Source organism: Sarcophilus harrisii, chromosome 2 (genome assembly GCF_902635505.1).
Source record: "Sarcophilus harrisii chromosome 2, mSarHar1.11, whole genome shotgun sequence".
Classification (NCBI taxonomy): domain Eukaryota; kingdom Metazoa; phylum Chordata; class Mammalia; order Dasyuromorphia; family Dasyuridae; genus Sarcophilus; species Sarcophilus harrisii.
This window is the reverse complement of record NC_045427.1, coordinates 514641561-514663029: the sequence shown is the minus strand read 5'-3', so window position 1 is coordinate 514663029 and position 21469 is coordinate 514641561. Positions and strand designations below refer to the sequence as shown.

Sequence of the window (21469 nt, the reverse complement as noted above, 5' to 3'; positions counted from 1 at the left end):
TCTAACTGAACTAAAATACACCAGGGAAGGAAAAATGTGTCATGTACAAGGGATGTTTAATAGACAACCTACTGGAAAACCAAGCTCCCAGAGCCTTTCCTCATCCCCTCTTTATTCCTTCACATATCCTTTCTTCGACATGGCATAGCCTTGTAAATGTCATTGAGGACACATTCACTACAAGTAAGCAAGAGGGAGATAAAAAAAGACTCGTTTTCTAGAGAAATTCCCTTTCCTTTCACTCAATCAATAAACATTTATTAGGCACCTACTATATGTCTGACCTTCTGCTAGGCACTAAGATACAAAGAATAAAACAATCCCTGTTTTCTAGGAGGCCACATATCATCCTCTTTTCTTCTGCCTACCCAAATCTAACTCCTCCCTCAAGATCTTGCTCAAGTCCGATTCTTGCAGGAAGCCTGCCCTGACCATTTCCCTACAGTCCACATAAAACTGTCCTTTCTCTAAATCCCTACAATACTTATAATCAATTGTTTTTCATGTGAATAAATACCATGTCTGATCTTTCCCAAAGAGATTTTTTTTTAATTCCTTGTTTCACTAGCATAAGGGCTAAGCACACAATACTTAAAATGTTAAGACGCCCCTCCCAAAAGTCCATTTGTCTAATGGCAAACAACATTAATATGATAAATATACGTGATGGTGATAGTTGCACTATGTGAATAACTTATAAAGTGCTTTCAAATTCATAAACATACTTCAGTAACATTTTGATGCACTACTTTGCACAATTTACAGATAAAGAAATTGAAAGGCTGTAACTTGTCCAAGGTAGTATTATCTTAAATACCCCAGACTGAGGAAGACATATTTTTAAGGGCTGAAGATATTATACTTATTATCCCCTAGAAGGCACAGTCCATCATAAGCATCTAGATCAACACCAGTGTCTCCTAACTCTCCTGTTAGAAAATACTTCTTCTACAACCTAGGGGACCAGTTTACATAGTCATATAAGCCTTGGAACCGGAGGAAATCTTAAGAAGTCACCTCTCTATGTACTATCCTCCAGAAGTTATCTCAGACATGCTCCTTACAAAGCCCTGAAGGACTGGGAACAGCCCAAAGGCGAGTGGTAGTCTGACCCAATCAATGACAGCCCAACAACATCCCATCCCCATTGAAAGGAGCCAAAAGTTCTACGTACAGCTCCAAAGCTCACCATTGGTGATCGACCATAGGCAGCGGCGGCAGCGGCGGCGGCACTCATTTGAGGCGGGATGTTGTGTAGGCTTGCGTAGGCCCCGGGGCTGGTAAGTGAGCCATTCATCTCATGATGGCCCATCATAGCAAACGGAGCTGCATAGGAACCAAGAGAGATGGGAGTTCGGAGAGTGGATGCTAAATGGAAAGAAGAGAGTATATATTAGAGGGCTACAATCCCAAGAAGTCCTTCCCTTCTCCCGCCTCCTTCTAACCATTTTGATAACCCTTCTTCCCAAAGAGTACACAAAGAGCCCTGCAGGAAGGAGCCCTTAGATTCTAGTTCATCCTCTCACACACACTAGCCGTGGGACCATGCAATAAAAAGTGAATAGCAAAGCCCCTGGGCAGCCCACACTACAGACTCTCCCCTCATCTTCTTACTTCCTCCAATACGGCACAACTTGTGGAATGTCACGCAGTAACACGCTGACTCCAGGCAAATGCTGCCTATGCTTTAGAAGGCTAAGAATACTAGTAAGGGCTGTAAGAAAGCTGAGAGTCCAGTCCTCTCGCTTGGCATATGAGGGAACTGAGAGCCAGAGAAGTTAAATTATTTCTCTAAGAGGCGTTGAGTAGAGGCAGAGCTGGGATTGGGACTCAGTTGCAGAAAAGTCCTGCATTGGTGGTTTCCCTACGCAGGAATTCCCTAAACTAATGAAATCACAGATCCAGTTCCTTTCTCTGGTTAGACTCAATGGCTGAGATACCTTTGAGTCTATGATCTCCCCTTAAAAGTCAAACCTCTCAGACTCTGGAGATCAGCTGGTTCATTTTGTAGCTATACAAGTTAATATACAGAAAGGTGAGACTTACGTAGGGAGTTAACCTGCTACTGGAGACAGAATCTAGATTTTTCAGTTCCCAGTCTTGCCCCTTTTCTACCCACAACCCCTTGAATTACAATTCTTTGCACTTGTTAGCATGTTCCTAAACCAAGCATTCTGAATCATTTCAATGTGTCTGTCCTAGACCTCCGACTAGGGTTCAGACTGCCGCAGGAACAGAAGCTATGACTACCTTCTTTGGATTTCTTCCAAAGGCATTTTATGTATGAGTCACTGTAAACCAAATCAGATGTTAGCTGATCCGTGCCTTGAAAAATCCTCACCCATGTCCCTGTCAGGAACACAAGCCCAGAGGAAAATGTCCAAGAGAGAAGGCTTCATTGCCAATGACCCCCCCCCCCCCACACACACAACACACATACACCCCCTGTGCAACGGGCTCTCATCCCTACCTAAGGGATCCATGCCAGAGGGTTTGCCTGGCATTGACCGCAGCCCCGGAGTCGTACTCGTTCCAGGAGTTGGGGCGTCATTTCTGGGAGTTGGCGTGTTTGACTTAAGACCAGGGGTAGAGGATTTATCATTCTGGAATCAAAGGGTTGAGAAAAAGGAAACATGAAGAGCCCGCTCTTGGAACAACAGCTTTCTCAGGCTCACCCTCCCTTTCCCCCCAACAAAAAATAAACCCAATAGTCACTGAAGCTCCTTCTGGGTTACTTAAGAAATCTGCATCTATACCCCTCCTCCCGCTGCCAATCATCAGCACATAAGGAGCAGCAAACACCACCTACGTGACCAAGGTCTTTTGTCTTAGAAGAAGGAGTGCTACTGGAGGAGGCGACCGAGGCAGGGCTATTAGGAGCATCCTTTTTCAGTCCTCGGGTTTTATCTATCCCATTTTCAGGAGGGGAGTGGGCTGGACTGACCCGGGGTGTGGCTGGATCCTAAAAACACAAAAAATGTATTTATAGCAACCGCTAAGGTCAAGTGTTCAAATTTATAGTTGCTAGATGGGAGAAAGAAGAAGTAACTAATTTGGACTCAGTTCAGTATAGACCCTGAGAAAAGATGAGGTTCAGGGATCTCTACATCCCTATAGAAATTTTGGAAGTGTAACAGAGATCTTAGAAGGAAGGAAGTTAAGAAGAGTCCAAAAAAGGAAAGTGGAGAAATGAAATTCTCTGTCCAAGATCATAAAATTAACAAGTAGCAGATCAGAGATTAGAATCCAGATCTCTGAACTCCAGCAGACGGTGTTCTTGCCATATAGGCTATCTCTAACCAATTGGGTTTAATTTTATAGAGGAATAACCACTTCTTTTTGTAATTATGGGCAGGGGCCTGGTTTGATTGTACATAATAAAAGGAATTGGTCAAGGACTTTTTTTCCCTTTAGTACATATTTCAGTATGTTTTGAATGATCTATTTCATAAGAGAAGGCAAAGTTACCTTTTCCAGAATCCTCAAAAACTCCCATGTTTAATGTTTTAAGAATACATTTTTCCTTAGAATAAAAGCAGAAAACAATTTGATAGGGGTATAACTCTGGTGACTCAAAGATTTAATAGGGATACCAATGTACAGTTCTCACCTTTCCCTTAGCTCAGTAGTCATGGGATTTAAGGTCCTTTTCTAACCCTATTCACATGTAGTCACTTGTGTCTGTTATGGGACTCTATCAGCTAAGGATTCTCAGACTGGATTTCTAATCTTAGTCCTTTATAAAAACCAAAAACTTTTCTTTTAAACATCCCATTTACAACACAGTCCCTTTACTTACCTCATTGGACACATCTACCACAAGATCATCGCTCTTGTCTCCATCACTATCCTGCAATATAAAAGGAGGTCAGGTAAGAAATGGGAATATCCCCTATGCTTACCTCTGATAAGTCTATCCATCAATCTTTTCCTTCAAAACAGCCTTCTTCCACAAAACCCTATCCCCAATTAACCATCCATCAACATGATCACTCTTACTCTGCAATCCCTTTCTTAAATTCAATTTGCTACACACTAATTTAAATTAGTGTTGCCTTTCCCTACTTTAGTAACAGTTAACACATCCTGCAGCTGCCCCTATTCTACACTATAAGAACTTTAGGGTCAGGGACTTTTCCTTATTTCCTACAATAAGGGGTTGGGGGGTGGGGGGAGGGATTGCCATTAGGTAGACACGCAATGAAGAGCCAAAATAAAAAACATCATATGCTGCATACAAATTAAGGCCAGATAATCAATGCTACTAAATCTCAGGAAAGCAGTCTGTAAGCTGGATGGTGAGAGAAGGCTCCACAGACTAGAGTGTGACTTGAGTTAGGTCCTAAAAAGATGGGAACACATCACCTAACCAAATGAGCAATATTAAAAATGAAGGCCGGACCCAATCTTGAAGTTGTCTCTCTCCAGGAAGGAAAACGAACCTATTCTAGTACTAAGGACAAAGGACAGTTTGCTCTTTCTGAACAGAGGCTTCCAGATCACCAAAATAAACTGAAGAACTCCAGAGGAAAGTTCGGAGATAAGTTTTCCTTGCCCACTCACTTCCTCTGGTAGAATAGAATAGAGTCCTATCATGTTACTATGTGGATTAGTCAGTCTAAGAATAAGGTCCTTCAGTACTTCTTGTCCCTTAAGAAGGACCCCCTATTTCATACCCACAGTCTGTGCTCTCTTTTCTTCAATATTAGTGAGATCTTTTAAAAAAATGCTGCTTATACACTGGTCCTAGATTATGCAGATGACTCAACACTTTTGGATATAGGTTAAAACTATCAAGGTTAGTCTTTGGAGGAGATATTTTAAAAAAATTTTTTAAAATCCCACAAAAGGGAAAGGAGGCACTTCTTTCTATACATGCAGAACATCATCAAAAGACCATTCTACATGAATTTCTATTTCATTCTATTTTATTTTGTGCTGTTTTTAAACAGTATATAATAAATTCTACATGTTACTTTCAAAATTGCTTTCTTCATCTTGGCTGTCTTCTGAACCTTCTTATATTTCTCTTCTGTGAATTGTTTTTGGGAAAAAAAGAAACCCTTAAAGACAAGATGGCAAATTAGGGCAAAAACATGCAGTTTGAGAACTGGTATGTGGAAACAAAGGCAATGGGAGAAGGGAGTTTGGGTAAAATAAGCTATGGGAAAACTTCAGCATATGAGCTTTTTCTCTATCACTAGTGAAGAAAGGCAGTTATAGCTCCAGCCTGCTCTTTTCCAGGCCTTGTGGGTCCAAGGTAGTTGCCTGATCTTGAGTAACGAACTTCAGATTCTTGGCCTTTCTCTCTATTAGTCCCCTCACATATAAAAGAGATGCCAGTCCCAACCCAATCAGACCTACATATCGACTCATGCTGTCTTTTTCTTCTGCTTTCCTCTTCTTGGAGTCGATGCCATAGTCAGTGGAACTTCGGTGCTTCTCACTAGCCCTCAAGCTTTCAGAAGGAGACACAGAGTTATTCTGAAACAAAGAGATCGGTCCTGTCATTAGAGACAATTTTTTGTGCCTCAGAGGCAAGTTAAGAAGAATTATTATTAGCACTGTGTTTGTAAGTCCATTTACACAATGCATTGGTACATATGCCCATGAATTCACACACTGCGCTCTTTGTCTGTTCAAGTCTTCCTGTAAAAAAATCAGAACTAGAAGCCTCAGCTTACAAATACTCTCTGCAGACCAGCTTGCTAACATTTCAGCCTAAATATCTGGTGGGAATAAAGCTAACTTTGTCAGCTACCCTTACAGAAATACTAGTGAGAAAACACACACCCCTACCCTTATTCCTAAAGAAATTCAAGTTGGCAGACAATCACTCATGTTTTAAAGATGGAAAACGAGGGTCCCCAAAGGTCAAGTGATCTGTCCAAAAACACAGAGCAATAGAAAGAGAAAGGAAACAGAGGACTAGCCTCAAACACCTCATCCTCTTGCCATTGAAGGAATCCAGGCTCCCAAGACCAGCCCTTCTTAACTGTGGGGTCAGAGAATAGAGAAAGAGCAGGGCTACAAGATGTAATAGCTAAAAATGAATGCACTATTCCTGAAAAAGCTGTTCTTTTGCTAAAAAACAAAGAGAAGCAGTGTGGGAAAGTCTTTAAGAGAAAATACACAGGGACACATTTTCAGAGATCTCACTAAACTAGTACATCATCAATGGACAGGAAGACATCTCCACGGTGATTAGAACTCTGGAAGCTGAGCAGAGGGAAATCAATGGGAGGTGACATTAGCCAATGAATTATATTGCCTGCACAATAACATTACACCCAATACCATTCTGGGGGTAATTTTAGTGTTTATATTTCATGCCCCAACTAGATCTGAGCCCCATGACATTTCTGAAGATAAGCCAAATCTTGCACTAGGCCGAGTATAGGAATAATAATAATGAATAGAGATCACATTTCTACAGTGTTTTAAAACAGACAATACAGAAAGGACAGAAACGGTCACTTGGAGGGGATTCCCATTCACTCTAAAATTTTGGGGCAGTGTCCCAGACCTGTGTTTTGGTTGGTTTGGGGAAAACTCCCTGAATAGATGTAGAACAGCAACTTGTCTGTAAATTGTAATTTTGAGAGTTGTGTGGGGATACTGAGAAAATAAGGGACTTTATCCACGGTCAAAGGCAAGACTTAATTAAGTCTTCCTGCTAAAGTTCCGTACCCTGGCTCATATATATAGAAAGAGAGGACAGTGAGAAAAGGAGGGAGGCTGTGTGTGTGTGTGTGTGTGTGTGTGTGTGTGTGTGTGTTGGGACAGCACAAACAATGCTGTGGTAAGAAGAGCAGCAGCACAATGAATTCATTTCCTAAGCCCATTTCTGTGCAAAACCCGTCCTTGCCAAGTTTCTGCCTGGAGCAAATTAAAATGGCAGAGTTATAAAGCCTTGAACAGAGAGAGTGGAGGTTATAATGGAAAGTGCAACTCAACCTTAACTACAGCAGCGCAAACGGGCAATGCTCTAACACAGATGCAATTCAATTAGTTCCTACAAGCGCCGGCAGAAATTACCATCATTTCAGCTCTTCGAACAGTGGCTGCCACCCCATGCTAAGTAGAAATGTTTTTAAGCTCTTCTGCTTCCCTTTTCAGATGGGGAAGAAAAGGAGAACCAAAGCAGCTCATGTTTCTCCTCAGTACCCAATAAGTAGCTTTGGATAACACGGAGTCCTTTCTTCTCATGCAGTCAGGCTGAAAAACCTTGCAACTACCAGAGAGTCATGTCAGGCATTTAGAGGCATCGATCCAGTCCGCCTTTTGTCGGCAGGCGGCCAAAAAACTAAGTATTTTTTATTGCTTAGGCTAGGCAAGGAAATATGAATGAATCTATCTGCAATTATACTCCATATTAACCCCCATCGGGAAAACTTCCAGGGGCCAGCCCCTCCACACACTCTTTCACTACCACCACCACCTCCCCCCTCCTCTGAAATATTTCTATTCCCTTTTTGCCTCTTCCCTGGAGGACTCGCCTTTCTCGATGATCCGACTGCCAAGGGACAGATTAATGCCCTCCCCGACCCCACCCCAGCACACACCAACCCATGCTCTTCCCTCTTTCCCCTGCTCCTCCCCCAGTTCAGATGGCATTTTGATTCATCTTCATCTGAGCCTCCAAAGGCTCGTTTGTGGCCTCTCTGCTCTGAGTGTCTGGACTGCATGGATGACAGGAGCTCCATGCAAAGGGAAGGTTTTCAGTGAGGCAAGAATTTTCTTTTTAACAGAAAGCTTTCATCTTAACTGAGCACAAGGCCCAAAGCAAAACTAAATAAGTAAAATAAAAATGATAACAGCAATATTAATAAAAAAGGAGAAAGGAGGAGGGGAGGGGAGGGCAGCTTAGAAGAAAGCCATGAAGTTGGATTTCCTAACAGTTAGTACTTAAATAGCACTGACATATACATTTCATGTAAGAGGAAACACTGGTACAACTCAAGGGACGGTGGACCTGGTGTGCATGAGCCTGAGCTCCAAACCCAGCTCTGCCTCTGGGACTGCCCAGAGCAGCTCACTCCTCTCGCCCTCAGTATGGACTAGATGGCTTCTCGGGTCCCTCCAGGGGCTCAATCTATGATTCTATGCTCTTCACTGTCTTTGGAGGCAGTGGTCAGTCATGCATTATTGCCTCCCTCTTTTATAGATGAAAGAATTGGAGATCTAGAGAGATAAAATTACTCCCATCAGTGTTATATAAAATAGTGACCAAGACAGGAAACTGATTCCCTGATTGTTAGCGACTTGCCCAGAGTCACACAGATACTAAATATCACGTGTCTGAGACCACATTTTGAACTTAAGATTCTCCTGACTCCTGGGCCACCTACCTGTTCCCAGTGATTTTTCCAGTGTACCACATTGCTTCCTCCTTAGGGGAGTGAAATGGGGGGAGGACGTAAGGAGGGAGAAGAAGGGTTTAGAGAAGGCTGATAAATCCAAACATTGTTCTCTAACCAGGCTGCTAAAATGAATTTTCAAAAAAGTACAACCAAATGAACCGACATGAACACAGAATGGCTAAAACAAGAGATGAAGGGTTCTTTTTTTGTTTTTGTAAAGGATGGGGCTGGTGGGGAATCTCCCGGAGGAAACGATTGCCAGCAACCAATGCTATTTAGATGGTTAGTTAACTGCTTGACCTTCCAAGTCCTACTTAACACAAAGTAATAACCAAAGCCATCCCAACAGATTAGATGGCCCAAGATAAAAGAACAGTGATCAGAAATTAAATAGCTTTGCTAATCACTGGAGGATTTTTTTTCCTTATCCACAGACTGTAGTGCACTCACTCTGGAGGCTTATTCACTTGAAATGGAATCTCAGGGTCTCAGTGTAATCAAAAAGATTTAAAAGGAATCTTTGAGCTAGTAGGGCTGGCACCCACTAAAAGGCATCCTGGAAAGACAATGAGGGTTTGCTAAGGTTCCCTTCCACCAAACTGAGGCAGAATAGGAGAGGGGTTGAGGAATGTACCCTTTCTTGACAATCATAGGCTGCTTTCTCCCTTCGAGAAACAATAGGATGAGAATCCAGAAGATGGCCTTTGAAGCTTTCAGAGCACGTAAACAGCAAGGATACCCCCCACCCACCCCCAGCCCATCCCCAACCAAACCCTGGAAGGCAGGTCACTCACCGCACTGGATTCTCTCTCTTTCCCAAACGAAGCCCAAAGCAGAGGCAGGGATGTGCATCCAAGATAAAAGGAAGGGATGGGGGAGAAAAGAAAACAAGTTTAGACTGAGCCCAACATAATGTGCATTGGCCTTTTACTCTGTTCTGTTTTGTCTCCTTATTAATAGGTGGCAGTCCCAGTTCACTGAGTTCCTTGGGGGTTGACATAGTAATGGCCTTTCTGATTGTCTGTTTAAAAATTAATCTTTCTGGGCTCAAGTGCTTGTACTAACCCAGACCAACTGACTCTCAGACACACCAAGAAGAGACAGAGCACAGAACAATTGTTTTATACTTTTAAGAATCAAGTTTTAAGCCTGGGGACCTTGTTTGACTCCCTTAGTCTTATTTTCTCCATTTACAAAATCAGGTGGAGGTTGTACTCAATGGCATCTCGGGGTCCCTTCCAGCTCTAAAGGGCCAGATTCTCTGACCTGAGACCAAGTTACTGAAGACGCCTACCTGTAACAGTAACAGGCTAACAAAAGAACTGTAAGCAGACAGAAGGGGGTGCAGGGATGGAACAGGTTTTTTCACATGCTTCCCACATGGTCAGGGAAAAGCCTGGGAGCTAAATAGCTCCCAAAGAGCTGGGCAAAGCACCAAAAAGTAGGAAAACCTATAGCCAGAGCTGTAGTCCTCCTGCTATTTCAGTCTTTGGACTGAGCCAGTAGCCAAAGGGTTAAAATGAGGGCTGAAACAAAGATTGCCATTTTCAAAGCAAATTCTGGGGCAGAATTTGCATTCCCTTCATCATAGTCCCCAGATAATATAGAACAGGAATCCACAGCCTTTTCAAAGAAATGTTCTTTGAGGTTGGGGGGGAGCAGGTTTACTGGGGTAGGGTTCAGACATTTCCTGGCTCAAGAAAGGTAGTGCTATGTGCAAGCTCATTTCTAAAGAGTACACAAGTTATCCACTCAACAAGGTAAATATGGATGTCTGTTGTCAAGGGTAGCAGCATCGTGCATTGACTCAAATATATATTGAACATCTACAACGTGAAACCCTCGGAAGAAACCATGAGAAATACAAAGATAAATTTAAATGTAGTCCCTCTTACCCTGGAGAAATTTGTAATTGACTAGTAAGTACAGAAAACACATATACAAACAATGATACAAGGAGATATGATAACTTCAAGGGTGGGAGTATGCAAATAAAATACCATAGGGGTTCAGAGGTTAGAAAGATCAAATCTCCATTAGAATGGAGAAAAGCTTCAGAGGAGATGACATTTGATCTGGGCCTTGAAGGACAAATGATTCTAATGAGTAAATCCATATATAAATGACCAATTTCTTAAAGAGAGGAAGAGAAGGCAGAGCAGGTGATGTTTTACCTAGTACACCAAGTATATTCAGAACAAACCAGGAACCAAGGGTCATTGTCACTGAGATGGGGAATAGGAGATAGAAGTGCTCCTCAAAATGTTATTTAAATAAAATAAAAAGCAAAAGAATAGTTCAGGGCCATTCCTAAGACTATGAACCCCATGGCAACCAGGACGCTTAACTGTGTTGAGATTATTCCAATTCTGAGCCCCCTGAGAAAGGGTGAGGGCAAAAGAAGAGCTGGTTTTAATAGGATAGCAGGTACTAGTTCACTATGTCCTTTGAGAATAACACAATGATAGCTTCACTATTAGGTTTCTCTGTTTAAAAAATTAACCTTTCTGAAGTCAATTGCTTCAATTGGCTCTTGCCAATGGGGTTGCTAAAGTAGAGACCACTGGACTCTGAGGGGAAGAAGGAATAGGAACCAAGTCCCAGTCACTGTTAGAGAATTAGCTGTTCTAGGATTGGGGATGTATGCAAAGAAAGGGACTTAAAACAAGAATCTCTCCCTCCTTGATCTACCTGAAGGGGAGGGAGACCAGCACCTAATTGAACTCTGTGAGCCTCTCTGGTTCACTGAGAAACCAAGGGCTTGGTCTCCACTACACAAAGGTATTTGTGAAACCCTGTGATTCCATTGCTAACCCTTTAATCCACATGATTCCAAAACCCAGGAGGGAAAAAGGGGAAAGAAAAAAAAAAGGCTCTATTAATCATGCCTCCAAATTTCTTGCTGGGTCTTAGCCAGAATGGAAAGAGGAATAGTTCTGTGCAAGCTGAAGGGGTGGGTGTGTGCATCTTTGGGGTGAAAGGCACAGAGGAAGAAAAGAGAGGATGTGGTTACAGGAATAACTGGAAGAAACAAATAGGGATGCTGGGTAGCTATGGACAGACCTAAGAATCAAATACATCTCCAAAGAGAAAACTTAATAGAACCACTCTCCGGAAAGAACAATGCCCCCTCTCTTATTCCATCTTGGATCTACCCTACTCTCCCCATTTTAAAGTTAATTAATCAATCATTTGTCCATTCAAGGCTTTATTGAGCACCTATTCTGCATACCCAGCATTATGCAGGATTCTTTGAAGAATTTGAAAATAATAGGAAGTCCTTGTCCTTTGAAGAAATGATTATGTATTTGGGGAGACAAGACAAAGATGTTACAGAGTAATGAATACAAATTTAATTGTATTAAGTTGTGATGAAGGGTTGGATTTTGCAGCTATATTATATTCTATGACTAAGCAGAGTCATGGTTCAGAAATAAACAAAGATTTTAAGGGCTGCTAATGTGGTGGGGAAGTTCCCAAAGGATGGTTTTACAGAATCATAAATTAGAAGGCTAAATTCAACCCCCTCATTTTACAAATAAGCAAATTGAAGTATTGTAAGGTGAAGAACTTGTCTAGTAAGTAAATGTCTGAATCAGAATTTGAACTCGTCTTCCTGGCCCCCCAACTCCAGTGTCCTTATCTTAAGCTTCATTCACCGGAACTTGATGGATGGATGAATGAGTTTTATATGGGCAAAGGTAAGAGGGAGGATATAATTCCACAAGAGAACGTCAAGGTATGTGCAAACGAACAAAGAGTGTTCCTTGTATGCTGAGGAGCTGCTTCTGAGCACAGAAGAAAAGAAGGTATGTTTTTTTGGAATTAGAAAAGTCAAGCTCACACATGATTTTAATTACTTTACTGTCCTGCCAGTTTAAAAAAAAAAAAAAGGAGGGGGGGGGGATGTATGTGTGTGACAGACAGTTCTTAACAACTAAATAATCCAAATTTGGGCTCCTGGGGCTCTCTCCAGCCCCGCAACAGGACTTAGCTCATAATGATACTTTCCTTTCTCCTCTTTCTCTCCCCTTCCCATCCAAGGACTTACCTCTATGATCCAGATCATGATGGTTTTTCTCATCTTTCACAGTCAAGTGAGCCTGACTGCCAAGGGCACCAAGTGCTAGCAGCCCTGAGCTGCTTCCTGTGACTGGAGGGATGCCTGGTGGCTGCAGGCCTGAAGGGTGAGGCGGCAACTGGACAGGGGGGCCATGAGTGGCGTGGGAGAGGTGCTGGGCCTGGAGCTGCTGCTGCTGTAATAAAGCCAGCTTGGTTAAGTAAACTGATGAGAAAGTAATGCAACAGGAAGATATCAGAATGGCAACATGATAATACAAGTGAGTGGAGAAGGGGCAAATCCCGTTTCATGCATTCATAATGGGGGGGTGGGAGCAAGGGTGTTAGGGTAGAACAACCCAAAACCTTTGACCAAGGCTGAGACAACAAATTCTTCTCTCTAAAGAACAGCTTGAATTAATGGACTTCAATTTAGATAAGAGATTTCTATAAACACTCCACCACATAGATTCAGGACAGTATTTTCAATGCCTGTTTCCAAGACAGCAATAAATAATGCATGCTTTTTAAAAGAACAACCTAGTTCATCAAGGACTCCCTCTTACTTCAAGGGAATTCAATTTTAACTCTTTAATGTATCCCAGTTGCTAGTTTTTAGGCCTTAAAAATGATGCTGGTCGTTCAATTCTTATCGAAACATTCTTAGGAAAGTCCCTGTGACCCTGGAGTTTTTGTGGCCTGGAAAGAGTGATGTCTAAAAGGCCATAGTGAGAACTTACAGTTATTAGGAGACTAAGGTAGTTGTCCTATGCCTACATTCACAATGACTACCTAATAGCCTGAAGGAAGTATTTTAATCTACCCCACTCTGGGCTACATTCTAGCTAGTTAACCTCTCCTGCCTCCCAGCTCTCCTCCAAAAAAACAAAAAATAAAACTTTCTGGTAAAGACATTCATTGGAAATGCATCCCTTGACCCCATGCCCAGGGTGACTAAATCCCTTGGACAGTCACCATCACAGCATACTTTGCTATTCATCAAGACCACACCACAGTTCATCAGACTTGTGGACCAGGTAACACAGCACTTCTTTTTGAATAAAGACCAGAAAAAATCAGCCTGGGCCTGGGGAAGAGGTAGTATTAATGATAATCTGCCCAGAACTCTTCTCTTTCAAGAGATTTTTAATGTTGGAGGGAAAGAAAGGAGTGAGAGAGGATGAAGAGAACAATGTTCATGCATTGAATCCTTGTCCGGCTGGGATTTTTAACTGTGAGATGGTATCCTGATGGGCCACTGATATACTACCCTCTTCCCCCAACTCAATAAAAAATGTCCATAGCACACCTAAGAGATGATGGTTTAAGACTCCAGTGGTTCCGGTATCTGACAACAGTGATTTCTAGGATCAAGAATGGGAGATTTTATTTTTTCCCCAATGAGTTCTCCAACTTGCAGCTCCAATTCCAACTTATCATAAGCCTCAAGCTTTCTGTGTTAACTTCCTTAGGCACAGATCTGAACGTGTCATTTTTTTTCCTATTCAAAAATCTTCAGTGGCTCCCCAGAATTATAAACTACCACCAAAATTATAAACACCTCAATTTGGGATTTAATTAATGCCCTCTTCAAGTTGATTCCAACCTGTCTTTCCAGATTTATTTCTTATTAGTCCCCTTCATACATTCTACATTCTGCCCAACCTAGTCAATTAGCTATTTCCTGAACTCTCCATTCTGACTCCTAACTTCATGCCATAAAACCTGCCTCCATCTCAATTGATTCCCCTTCTCCTCCACCTTTTAGAATATTTAGTTCCCAGCATAGCTCAGGTACTCCTTCCTATCAAAAGCCTTTCTTGGTATTTCCAGACCTGAAAACAATCTCTTTTTTAACATGTTCTGCCCTCCCCTTACAATGCAAACTCCCTTGAAGACCATGGCTTCTGGTTTTTATCTGTCCCCAGCACTGAACTGTAAGATTTTAATCAAAGTAGGCCCTTAAAAAACGAGTAGTTGGACATATCTACATGCCACATGTTCCCAAACATTTCCGTATCTTTTTGTTGTTGTTGTTGAGTCATTTCAAGTTGTGTTCTTTGTGACCCTATTTGTTTTTATTTTTGTTTTTTGACAGATATCCTAGAGTGATTTTTCATTTCCTTTTCCAGCTCATTTTACAGATGAGAAACAGAAGCAGAAAGGATTAAGTGACTTGGCAAGGATCACACAGCTAGTCAGGGTCTGAGGCCACATTTGAACTCAGGACATTAATTATTATTTAATCAATTAAATCTTTACCAATTGCATAACATGGGGCCAGAATACTGTGCTAAGTGTTGCAGATTACAAATACAATGAATGAAGCAATCCCTGATTACAAGTAACTTGCACAAGCTGCTAATGGGAAAGACTTTCACAAATCATGCTGAATTGACACCTGGAATGAGGGAGGAAGAGCATAGAGCATAAGATGGTAGGGCTGCTACCATCATTAAGATAAAAAAGAATAGCACCAGATTTGAGAGTGGGAAAATCTTTGTACAAACCTCAGTTTGGCCACTTGACTATAAGCCTATGATTTTGAACCTCCATCTCTTCATCTATTAAAATGGGGGTGATGATAACTACACTGTAAGGTTGTTATGAGTAAATTCTATTGACATCTAAGCTTTCCTAGATGATTTCAGTGCAGAAATCACGTGCAGATTTCACAGATATTCTGATGAAATAAAATGAAGAGGTAAAAAACTCTGCAATCTGAGATCATTAGTATGTAAGCCCACCTCTTCCAGGAAGCTTTCCTCAACTAATTAGAAAACACTTAAGGGACACCCTTGATTCATAGCTACTGTTTAAATGCAACTTCAGCCATGCTAGCACAAGAACTTTCTTCTTTATTTATTATAATTACAATGTTTTTGTTTTTATTGGTTTAGATTTAATACCAGAATTATTTCAATTTTGTCACAGGTGTTAGGCTCACCTCTTTTCCTTCAGTCTGTCGAAGAAAGAAGCTGCATTAAGTCCATATACTCCCCAAAAGGGATGGGACTTTGACTTTTCAATTCATTTTTCACGTGGGACATTTTTAATGCAGATGAGGGTAGAATAGAATGATGCCATTTTAGATCTACATAATTCTTTCCTTAATCCAACACAATAATAACTGCTTTCCAAGAAATGCTTTTGAATTTACTGATATATTTTATAGCCCCTCATATTTAGTTTTCACAACAATCTAAGAAAGTAAATCTTACAAGTTATTTTCCTCACTTGAGAAATGATGAAACTGAGACCCAAAGTTAAATTATTTGTCTATGATTATATCCTATAACCATTAAGTATTAGAAGCAGGATATAAACCTTTTGCTTTCAACTTTGAACTTAATAAACTTTTCCCCTACATTTTTCTGCCTTTAGAAAGATGATCAAACTTCATTTATTCAAGAAGGGCAGAAGGTAAAAGATCAGTAGCCATCTTTTCTTTTTTTTTTCCTTTTCTGGCCTGGTTTCAATTTAGAGAAAGCATTAGAGGCTTAAGACCGATATTTCCATCGCTTAGTCTAAGTTGGTTGAAAGTGTGGCTCCATTACAAACAATAATAACAACAAAAACGGGACAGTTGTGCCAAACTATGTGATCTTCCCCATACTAAAGCACTCTGGTAACCCTTTCACCTCTCCCCCTTCCCCCAAAGCCACACACAAACATGCCATGCTTCAAATCAGGAATTCAGCTTGTGTAATGGGAACCAGATGCTTTGCTGAATTGCACCTTCATCTTTCCATCTTTCCCTTGTACCCCTGACCATTCACTCTCTCTCTTCCTATCATAGAAAGATAGAACTGCGGATTTGAATCCTAGACCATTCTGACACATAAAATGGAATTAGCAGCCCATCTAAGGAATGACTATAATGAATACTGTAGTTCTTGAATGTGCAGGAAACTTTCTCCACTTCTAATTACAGCTATGATTCTCCAGTCAGGGAAGATCATAAACATAAGCATATTTTTTGGAGGGGAAAGAGGGGAAGAGCTGTTTTGGGAGAAGAAAGTTTTTTTTAAGACCAGCACATTTCAGAAACAAAGAATACGTGACCCCTTCACATTACCAAATATTTAATATCCATATTGTCTTCATATGTCTAAGGAGGCCCAGCGTAATTAAAGGTAGCAGACACAAAGTGGATTGTTTCAATTGCCCACATATAGCAGAGACCCATGAAAGGCAGATAAGATTTACCACTAAAAGAGACTTAGAAGTTATTGTATCCAGACAACTGAGTCAGAATTTGTCTACACAGAATTTAAATATGACTAAAAGATGGTAGGATCAAGCAAAGAATTCAGTCAATACATACAAAAATTCAAAAACTGAGAACTTCTCATTGAAGCAGGACCACATAAAAGGTAGGAGTTGGGCAGATGTCTGGTGGGAGAGTCAATTCTGCCTTGTCTTTCAGAGGATGGAAAGGCACTGTTGTTAACTCTTTGATTTCAGATCTTTTTATTAAGTCCACTTAGGACCCGACTCTTCATACTTTATCCTTCGAACCACCCAGGTGCTCCTTTGATTTTGTAAGGCCCCTCCTTTCCCTTAAACAATGAGTTGGTAGCACTTAACGGGTAAGAAACTGGATCAAAGTTCTCTCTTGGCTGGGACCTCTCCCAAGAACTTGCCTTCTTTGAGAATGTAACCTTCCATTATTGGTCCCCCGACAGCCTCCAAAAGCTCTAGACTAGGAGGTAGGCAAATGATAGGCTGAATCAGCTTACTTGCCACATAGTAAGGGCTGTAAAGAAATTTGCTTCCAAGATAGTCAATGTCCATCTTCATCAGGGCCTCTTCCTTGCAAGTGAAGCCATGTCTCTCACAAACTCAGGTCTGAAAGATGTCCCTGACTTGTTAGACACATCAGAACATCATGCTGCAGAGCTGGTTAAGTAAGGAGCATGACATGGTCATGTTTTCAAGAGCTGGGAAGCTTTTGCAGCACACTAGAATAAATCACTTCAATAATTGCAAAAGACTCTGTCCTTAGCCATTTTGCAGCTTCTAGGATCCAGTTCCCCCTAATCCTCAGAACACCAGGATTTTCCTACAAGACAATAAAGATACTGCAAAAGAAAATGGAAACCATCCAGGCATTTTGGCCCCAAATGGGAGGAAATGTGGGTTAGAGATCAGGCACTGCTGTCAGATTCCCTGTTTCACTCCAAACAAAAGAGATCCCAGGAAGCACTATCCTCACAAAGCAGACACATTTTCCCTCCTCGATCTTCTGTGAAGAAGCCAAAGAAATAGGGTTCAAGAGAAGAAGACACTGCAATTGACAAGAAAGTTCTGGCGGGAAGATCTTGCATGTAGAGTGTTTAATGGGATTATGTACATCATGCTTCATGCCTTTGTTAACAGATTTAATGCTTCACCACTTTAAGTTCACCACTTGGGTTAAATTTAGTAAAGTAGTCTAATCATTTCCAGAGCTCTGACCAAATCAAGGGCTCCATTTCACAGGAGAGCCAAAGACAATGTCCTAGATGCATAAAATTAACAGTTCTTGACCTCAAAGGAAAAGAAGAAAGATTACTGACTCCCAGTCTGGGTGACAGGGGCCTTTCTTTCCTATCCAACATTTTTTTTGAACAAACAACTCTCACTTCCAACTTGTTTATTTGTGCTTTTAAAAAAATAAATAAAATTTAATCCACCTCACTGCAATCTTTAATAATGATCTGTATCATCCAGCCCCTAGACACAGAGGACCATCAATAAGCTGAATTAGGAGTCGGTCTCTTCTCCTTTAAAAACTGATATTCTACAGTGGGAATTCTTAACCTATTTTACATAGGTGACCCCTATCACAAAGTCTAGTGAGGCTTATGGACCCCTTCTCAGAATAACAATTTAAATATATAAAATAAAATGCAAGATAACAAAGGAAACCAGTTATATTGAAGCAGTTATCAAAATATTTGAAAAAGAATTCATAGAACCCAAGTTAAGAATTCTTAAATCTATAGTAAGTGGTACTACAGAGTCATCATCCAGGAGATGTATTAAAAAAGCAGAGTATCTCTGAGACTAGGAATCAGGATGGAAGGAAAAGAAGTTTCATTTGTGAGTATCTCAGGAATTGTGACCAGAAAGTTAAAAGTAAACTCAGAGACTGGATTACAAATAAATTGGCAGGGTCTCTAACCCACTTCTGGAAATACAAGCATGGCCTTTAAGTCACTAACCAAGGATGGATTGTCTCCTCAAACTCCCCCCACCCCCAGACTCTGACCTCCCTAGAAAAGGGTGGGGAGCTAGGGCTCAAGAAAGGTGGAGCTACTGCTCGCTGCCACCAGCCGAGCCTGCCCCACCACCCCCAGTTAACTAGAACAGATGCAATCTCCTGGCCCCAGATTTGTTCTTAGAACACTAGTCACATGTGAACTGGGCAAAGTGGGTAGGGCTGAGAGCCCTTTGCCCTTCCTCCCACTCCTGCTTCCCAATAGAGGCTCCTCCCTCGAAAGCCAGAGCAGCAATAAAAGGAACTCACCCTCTAGACTGGCCAGCCCCCGTGGGTTTCTCACTGCTCTGCTTAGGGAGGGTTTTTGCCTCCTGGAACCATCTGCCCTCGCACTATTAAGCCAATACTTTTCCTATCTACCTTCCCCACTCCTTGCTCTCTATCTCGCTCCCCCCATAGCCGATGAGCTTCAAATATCTTCAGTGTAGTAGCTGCTGGGTCTAGGGCTTCTTCTAGAAGAGATAAAGAACGGCTTGACTGGATTAGCTCTCCTTTGCTGGAGTGCAGTCAAGCACAGCCTCCTCAGCTCAGGCAGGCTTCCTCTGCCCGTAATTCCTGCCTTGTGAGACTCTGTCAGAAGGAGCGATTAAATGGCTGCCTGCTTAATGACAGGACTATGGCTGCATTCAGACAGAGCCGGAGAAGCAATTACCTTGAAAATGGGGGTCACAGGCCCCACTCGTTGGCTTAATTGAATTCCAATATCTGCCTCTAGCTGCCTTGACCTAACTTGTAGCTTCCTAAATACTACTTAAAGGAAGCTCAGCTAATCAAAGCATACAGTATTCCTTCAATTTTACTCTGCTCTTTTTTTAAAAAATAAGTAATATTTATCAGGCTGTCCTTATTCCAAAGATGAAATAAGGGAGGAAAGAAGGGTCAAAAGTTAAGGCAGTTTTGGGAAGGAAGGGATGAACGGAGAGAGACCCCGTGAGAAGGTGTGGCTACACTGAAAGAGGGCAGAAACAAGGAGCAGGTCTGCTATTATAGAAACAGAGTGAGTGTTTAGGAGCTCTAATAGTAGAAACACACCACCCCAGAACCCCTGTCCAATCAGTTCCCAAAACATCCTTCTCCCCTGACTTTTCAGTGCTTGATGCTAAATAGAGAGAGAGCGCATTATACAAACACATCATTCTGGGGTCAGCTGGATGTCCCAAGACTTAGTGTTCTAATCCTAACCCTGCCATTAACACATTGGGTGGAACCAGGCAAACCATTTCCCTTCTCTGGGCCCAGCTTTGTCATCTGTAAATAAGGGTGGGAGGGTCAGGCGATTTCCTAGGTCCCTTCTATGTTTAACAATTTATGTTTCTTCCCTTTGATGTCCTCCTTTATGCCTGTTAAGTCTAAAGTCTAGTAAATCTTAAGTATTTTCTCACATTCTTGAGTTTCCTGAGTTCTTAGGCCTTCACTCTGTTGACTCAAGTATCTTTCCATCCTCCTACATGATAATTAAAAGGGTGAATATTTACCCTAGCCACAGTATTAGGAGACTCCAGACTAGGCTAACCACCACTCATTGATAGCATTTAGAAACTTCCTTTTGGTGAATGGACCCTAGAAGTACAAGCTTGCTGGGTTGGTCTTTCAGACAACCACTCCCAGTATGAGTGATGGCTCAATTTTCCTATCCTAAGCAGATATTCAGCCAGTTAAGATTTAAAAGCTAGGAAGAGAGAATATGGAATAGAAAGAATATTACTTGGAGACCTCGGTTTGAATCCCACCTCAGATATTTGCTATTTCTATGATCATGGACAAGATACTTAACCACTTAGAACATCTGTTTTCTCATCCATCAGATGGGAATAATAATACCTACACTGGGCCTCTGTCATGAGATGGTTTTAAAGCATTTTGCAAATCTCCAAAGTATTGTGTTCATTATTACAGTACGTTATAAATTGAAATGTAGCCTCTGAGAACCAGAAAAGGTCTTAGGAGGTCACTGGTGCCAAAGTTCTCATTTTATAGATCAGGACAATGATGCCTAGAAAAGTCAGTCCGGTGACTTGCTCAACATAAAAAGGGTCACATATTAATTTAGTGGCAGAGGCAGAACGAACGCTCAAGTGTACTACATCAGGTCCAATGCTTTCTACAGTTAGTCCCTTTTTCTCCTTGAAATAAAGACTGAATATAAATCAATACGTAAATTGGTAGAAACCCAGCCTTAAAACCAGGTCAAATCCCACCACTAAAATATCCCAACGCTGAGACTTTGGGCAAATCACTTAATTTCATGGTGCTCTAGGCAAGGCACTCTAATTTGGAGAGAAGGTGCCAAGTTCTTGGTAGAAGAAGCTCCTTTATCCAGAAGTTCCTTATACCAAAACAGATCCATTCTCTACCCTTATAAACTGCAGAAAAGAGGGGAAATTGGGGCAGCTAGTGGATAGAGCACCAGCCCTGAAGTCAAGCAGACCTGAGTTCAAATCTGATATCAGATACTTAACATTTCCTAGCTGTGTGATCCTGGGCAAGTCACTTAAGCCCAACTGCCTCAGGGGGGAAAAAAGAGGGAAATGTTTTTGTTTTTGTTTTTTTGGAGTGAGCAGTCTAAATAACCTTTGTAGTTAGATAGAAAGCAGAAAAGATGATACAGAAATCCAATTAATCCAATAGGTGAAGATTAATAATTCACCCTACCCCCTACACTGAGCAGCTCATGTAGCACAGAAAGGTATACATGTATAAACTGGGTTTCAATTTTAAGACTCAAAGGATCTTCTGTGCCAGATGAGTCAGCTCATGGCCACAATATAACCAACATTGACAG

At 41.5% G+C, this 21469-nt stretch overlaps 1 protein-coding gene across 7 annotated transcripts in view; it reads right to left on the bottom strand.

Moving 5' to 3' along the window:
- The window catches only part of TLE3 (TLE family member 3, transcriptional corepressor), a 59620-nt gene that overhangs the window by 11110 nt on the left and 27041 nt on the right, over nt 1-21469 (bottom strand). For 2 of the 7 annotated variants that reach the window (XM_023498377.2, XM_003755691.4), the window contains exons 7-13: nt 12415-12619; nt 9158-9174; nt 5365-5484; nt 3800-3850; nt 2810-2962; nt 2471-2603; nt 1175-1368 (exon numbers count right to left, since the gene is read on the bottom strand). In XM_023498377.2, the coding sequence (XP_023354145.1) occupies nt 1175-1368; nt 2471-2603; nt 2810-2962; nt 3800-3850; nt 5365-5484; nt 9158-9174; nt 12415-12619 (873 nt within the window). The remainder of the gene's footprint in view (nt 1-1174; nt 1369-2470; nt 2604-2809; nt 2963-3799; nt 3851-5364; nt 5485-9157; nt 9175-12414; nt 12620-21469) is intronic. The other 5 variants (XM_023498384.2, XM_012543681.3, XM_012543665.3 and 2 more) reach the window with 3 other exon arrangements.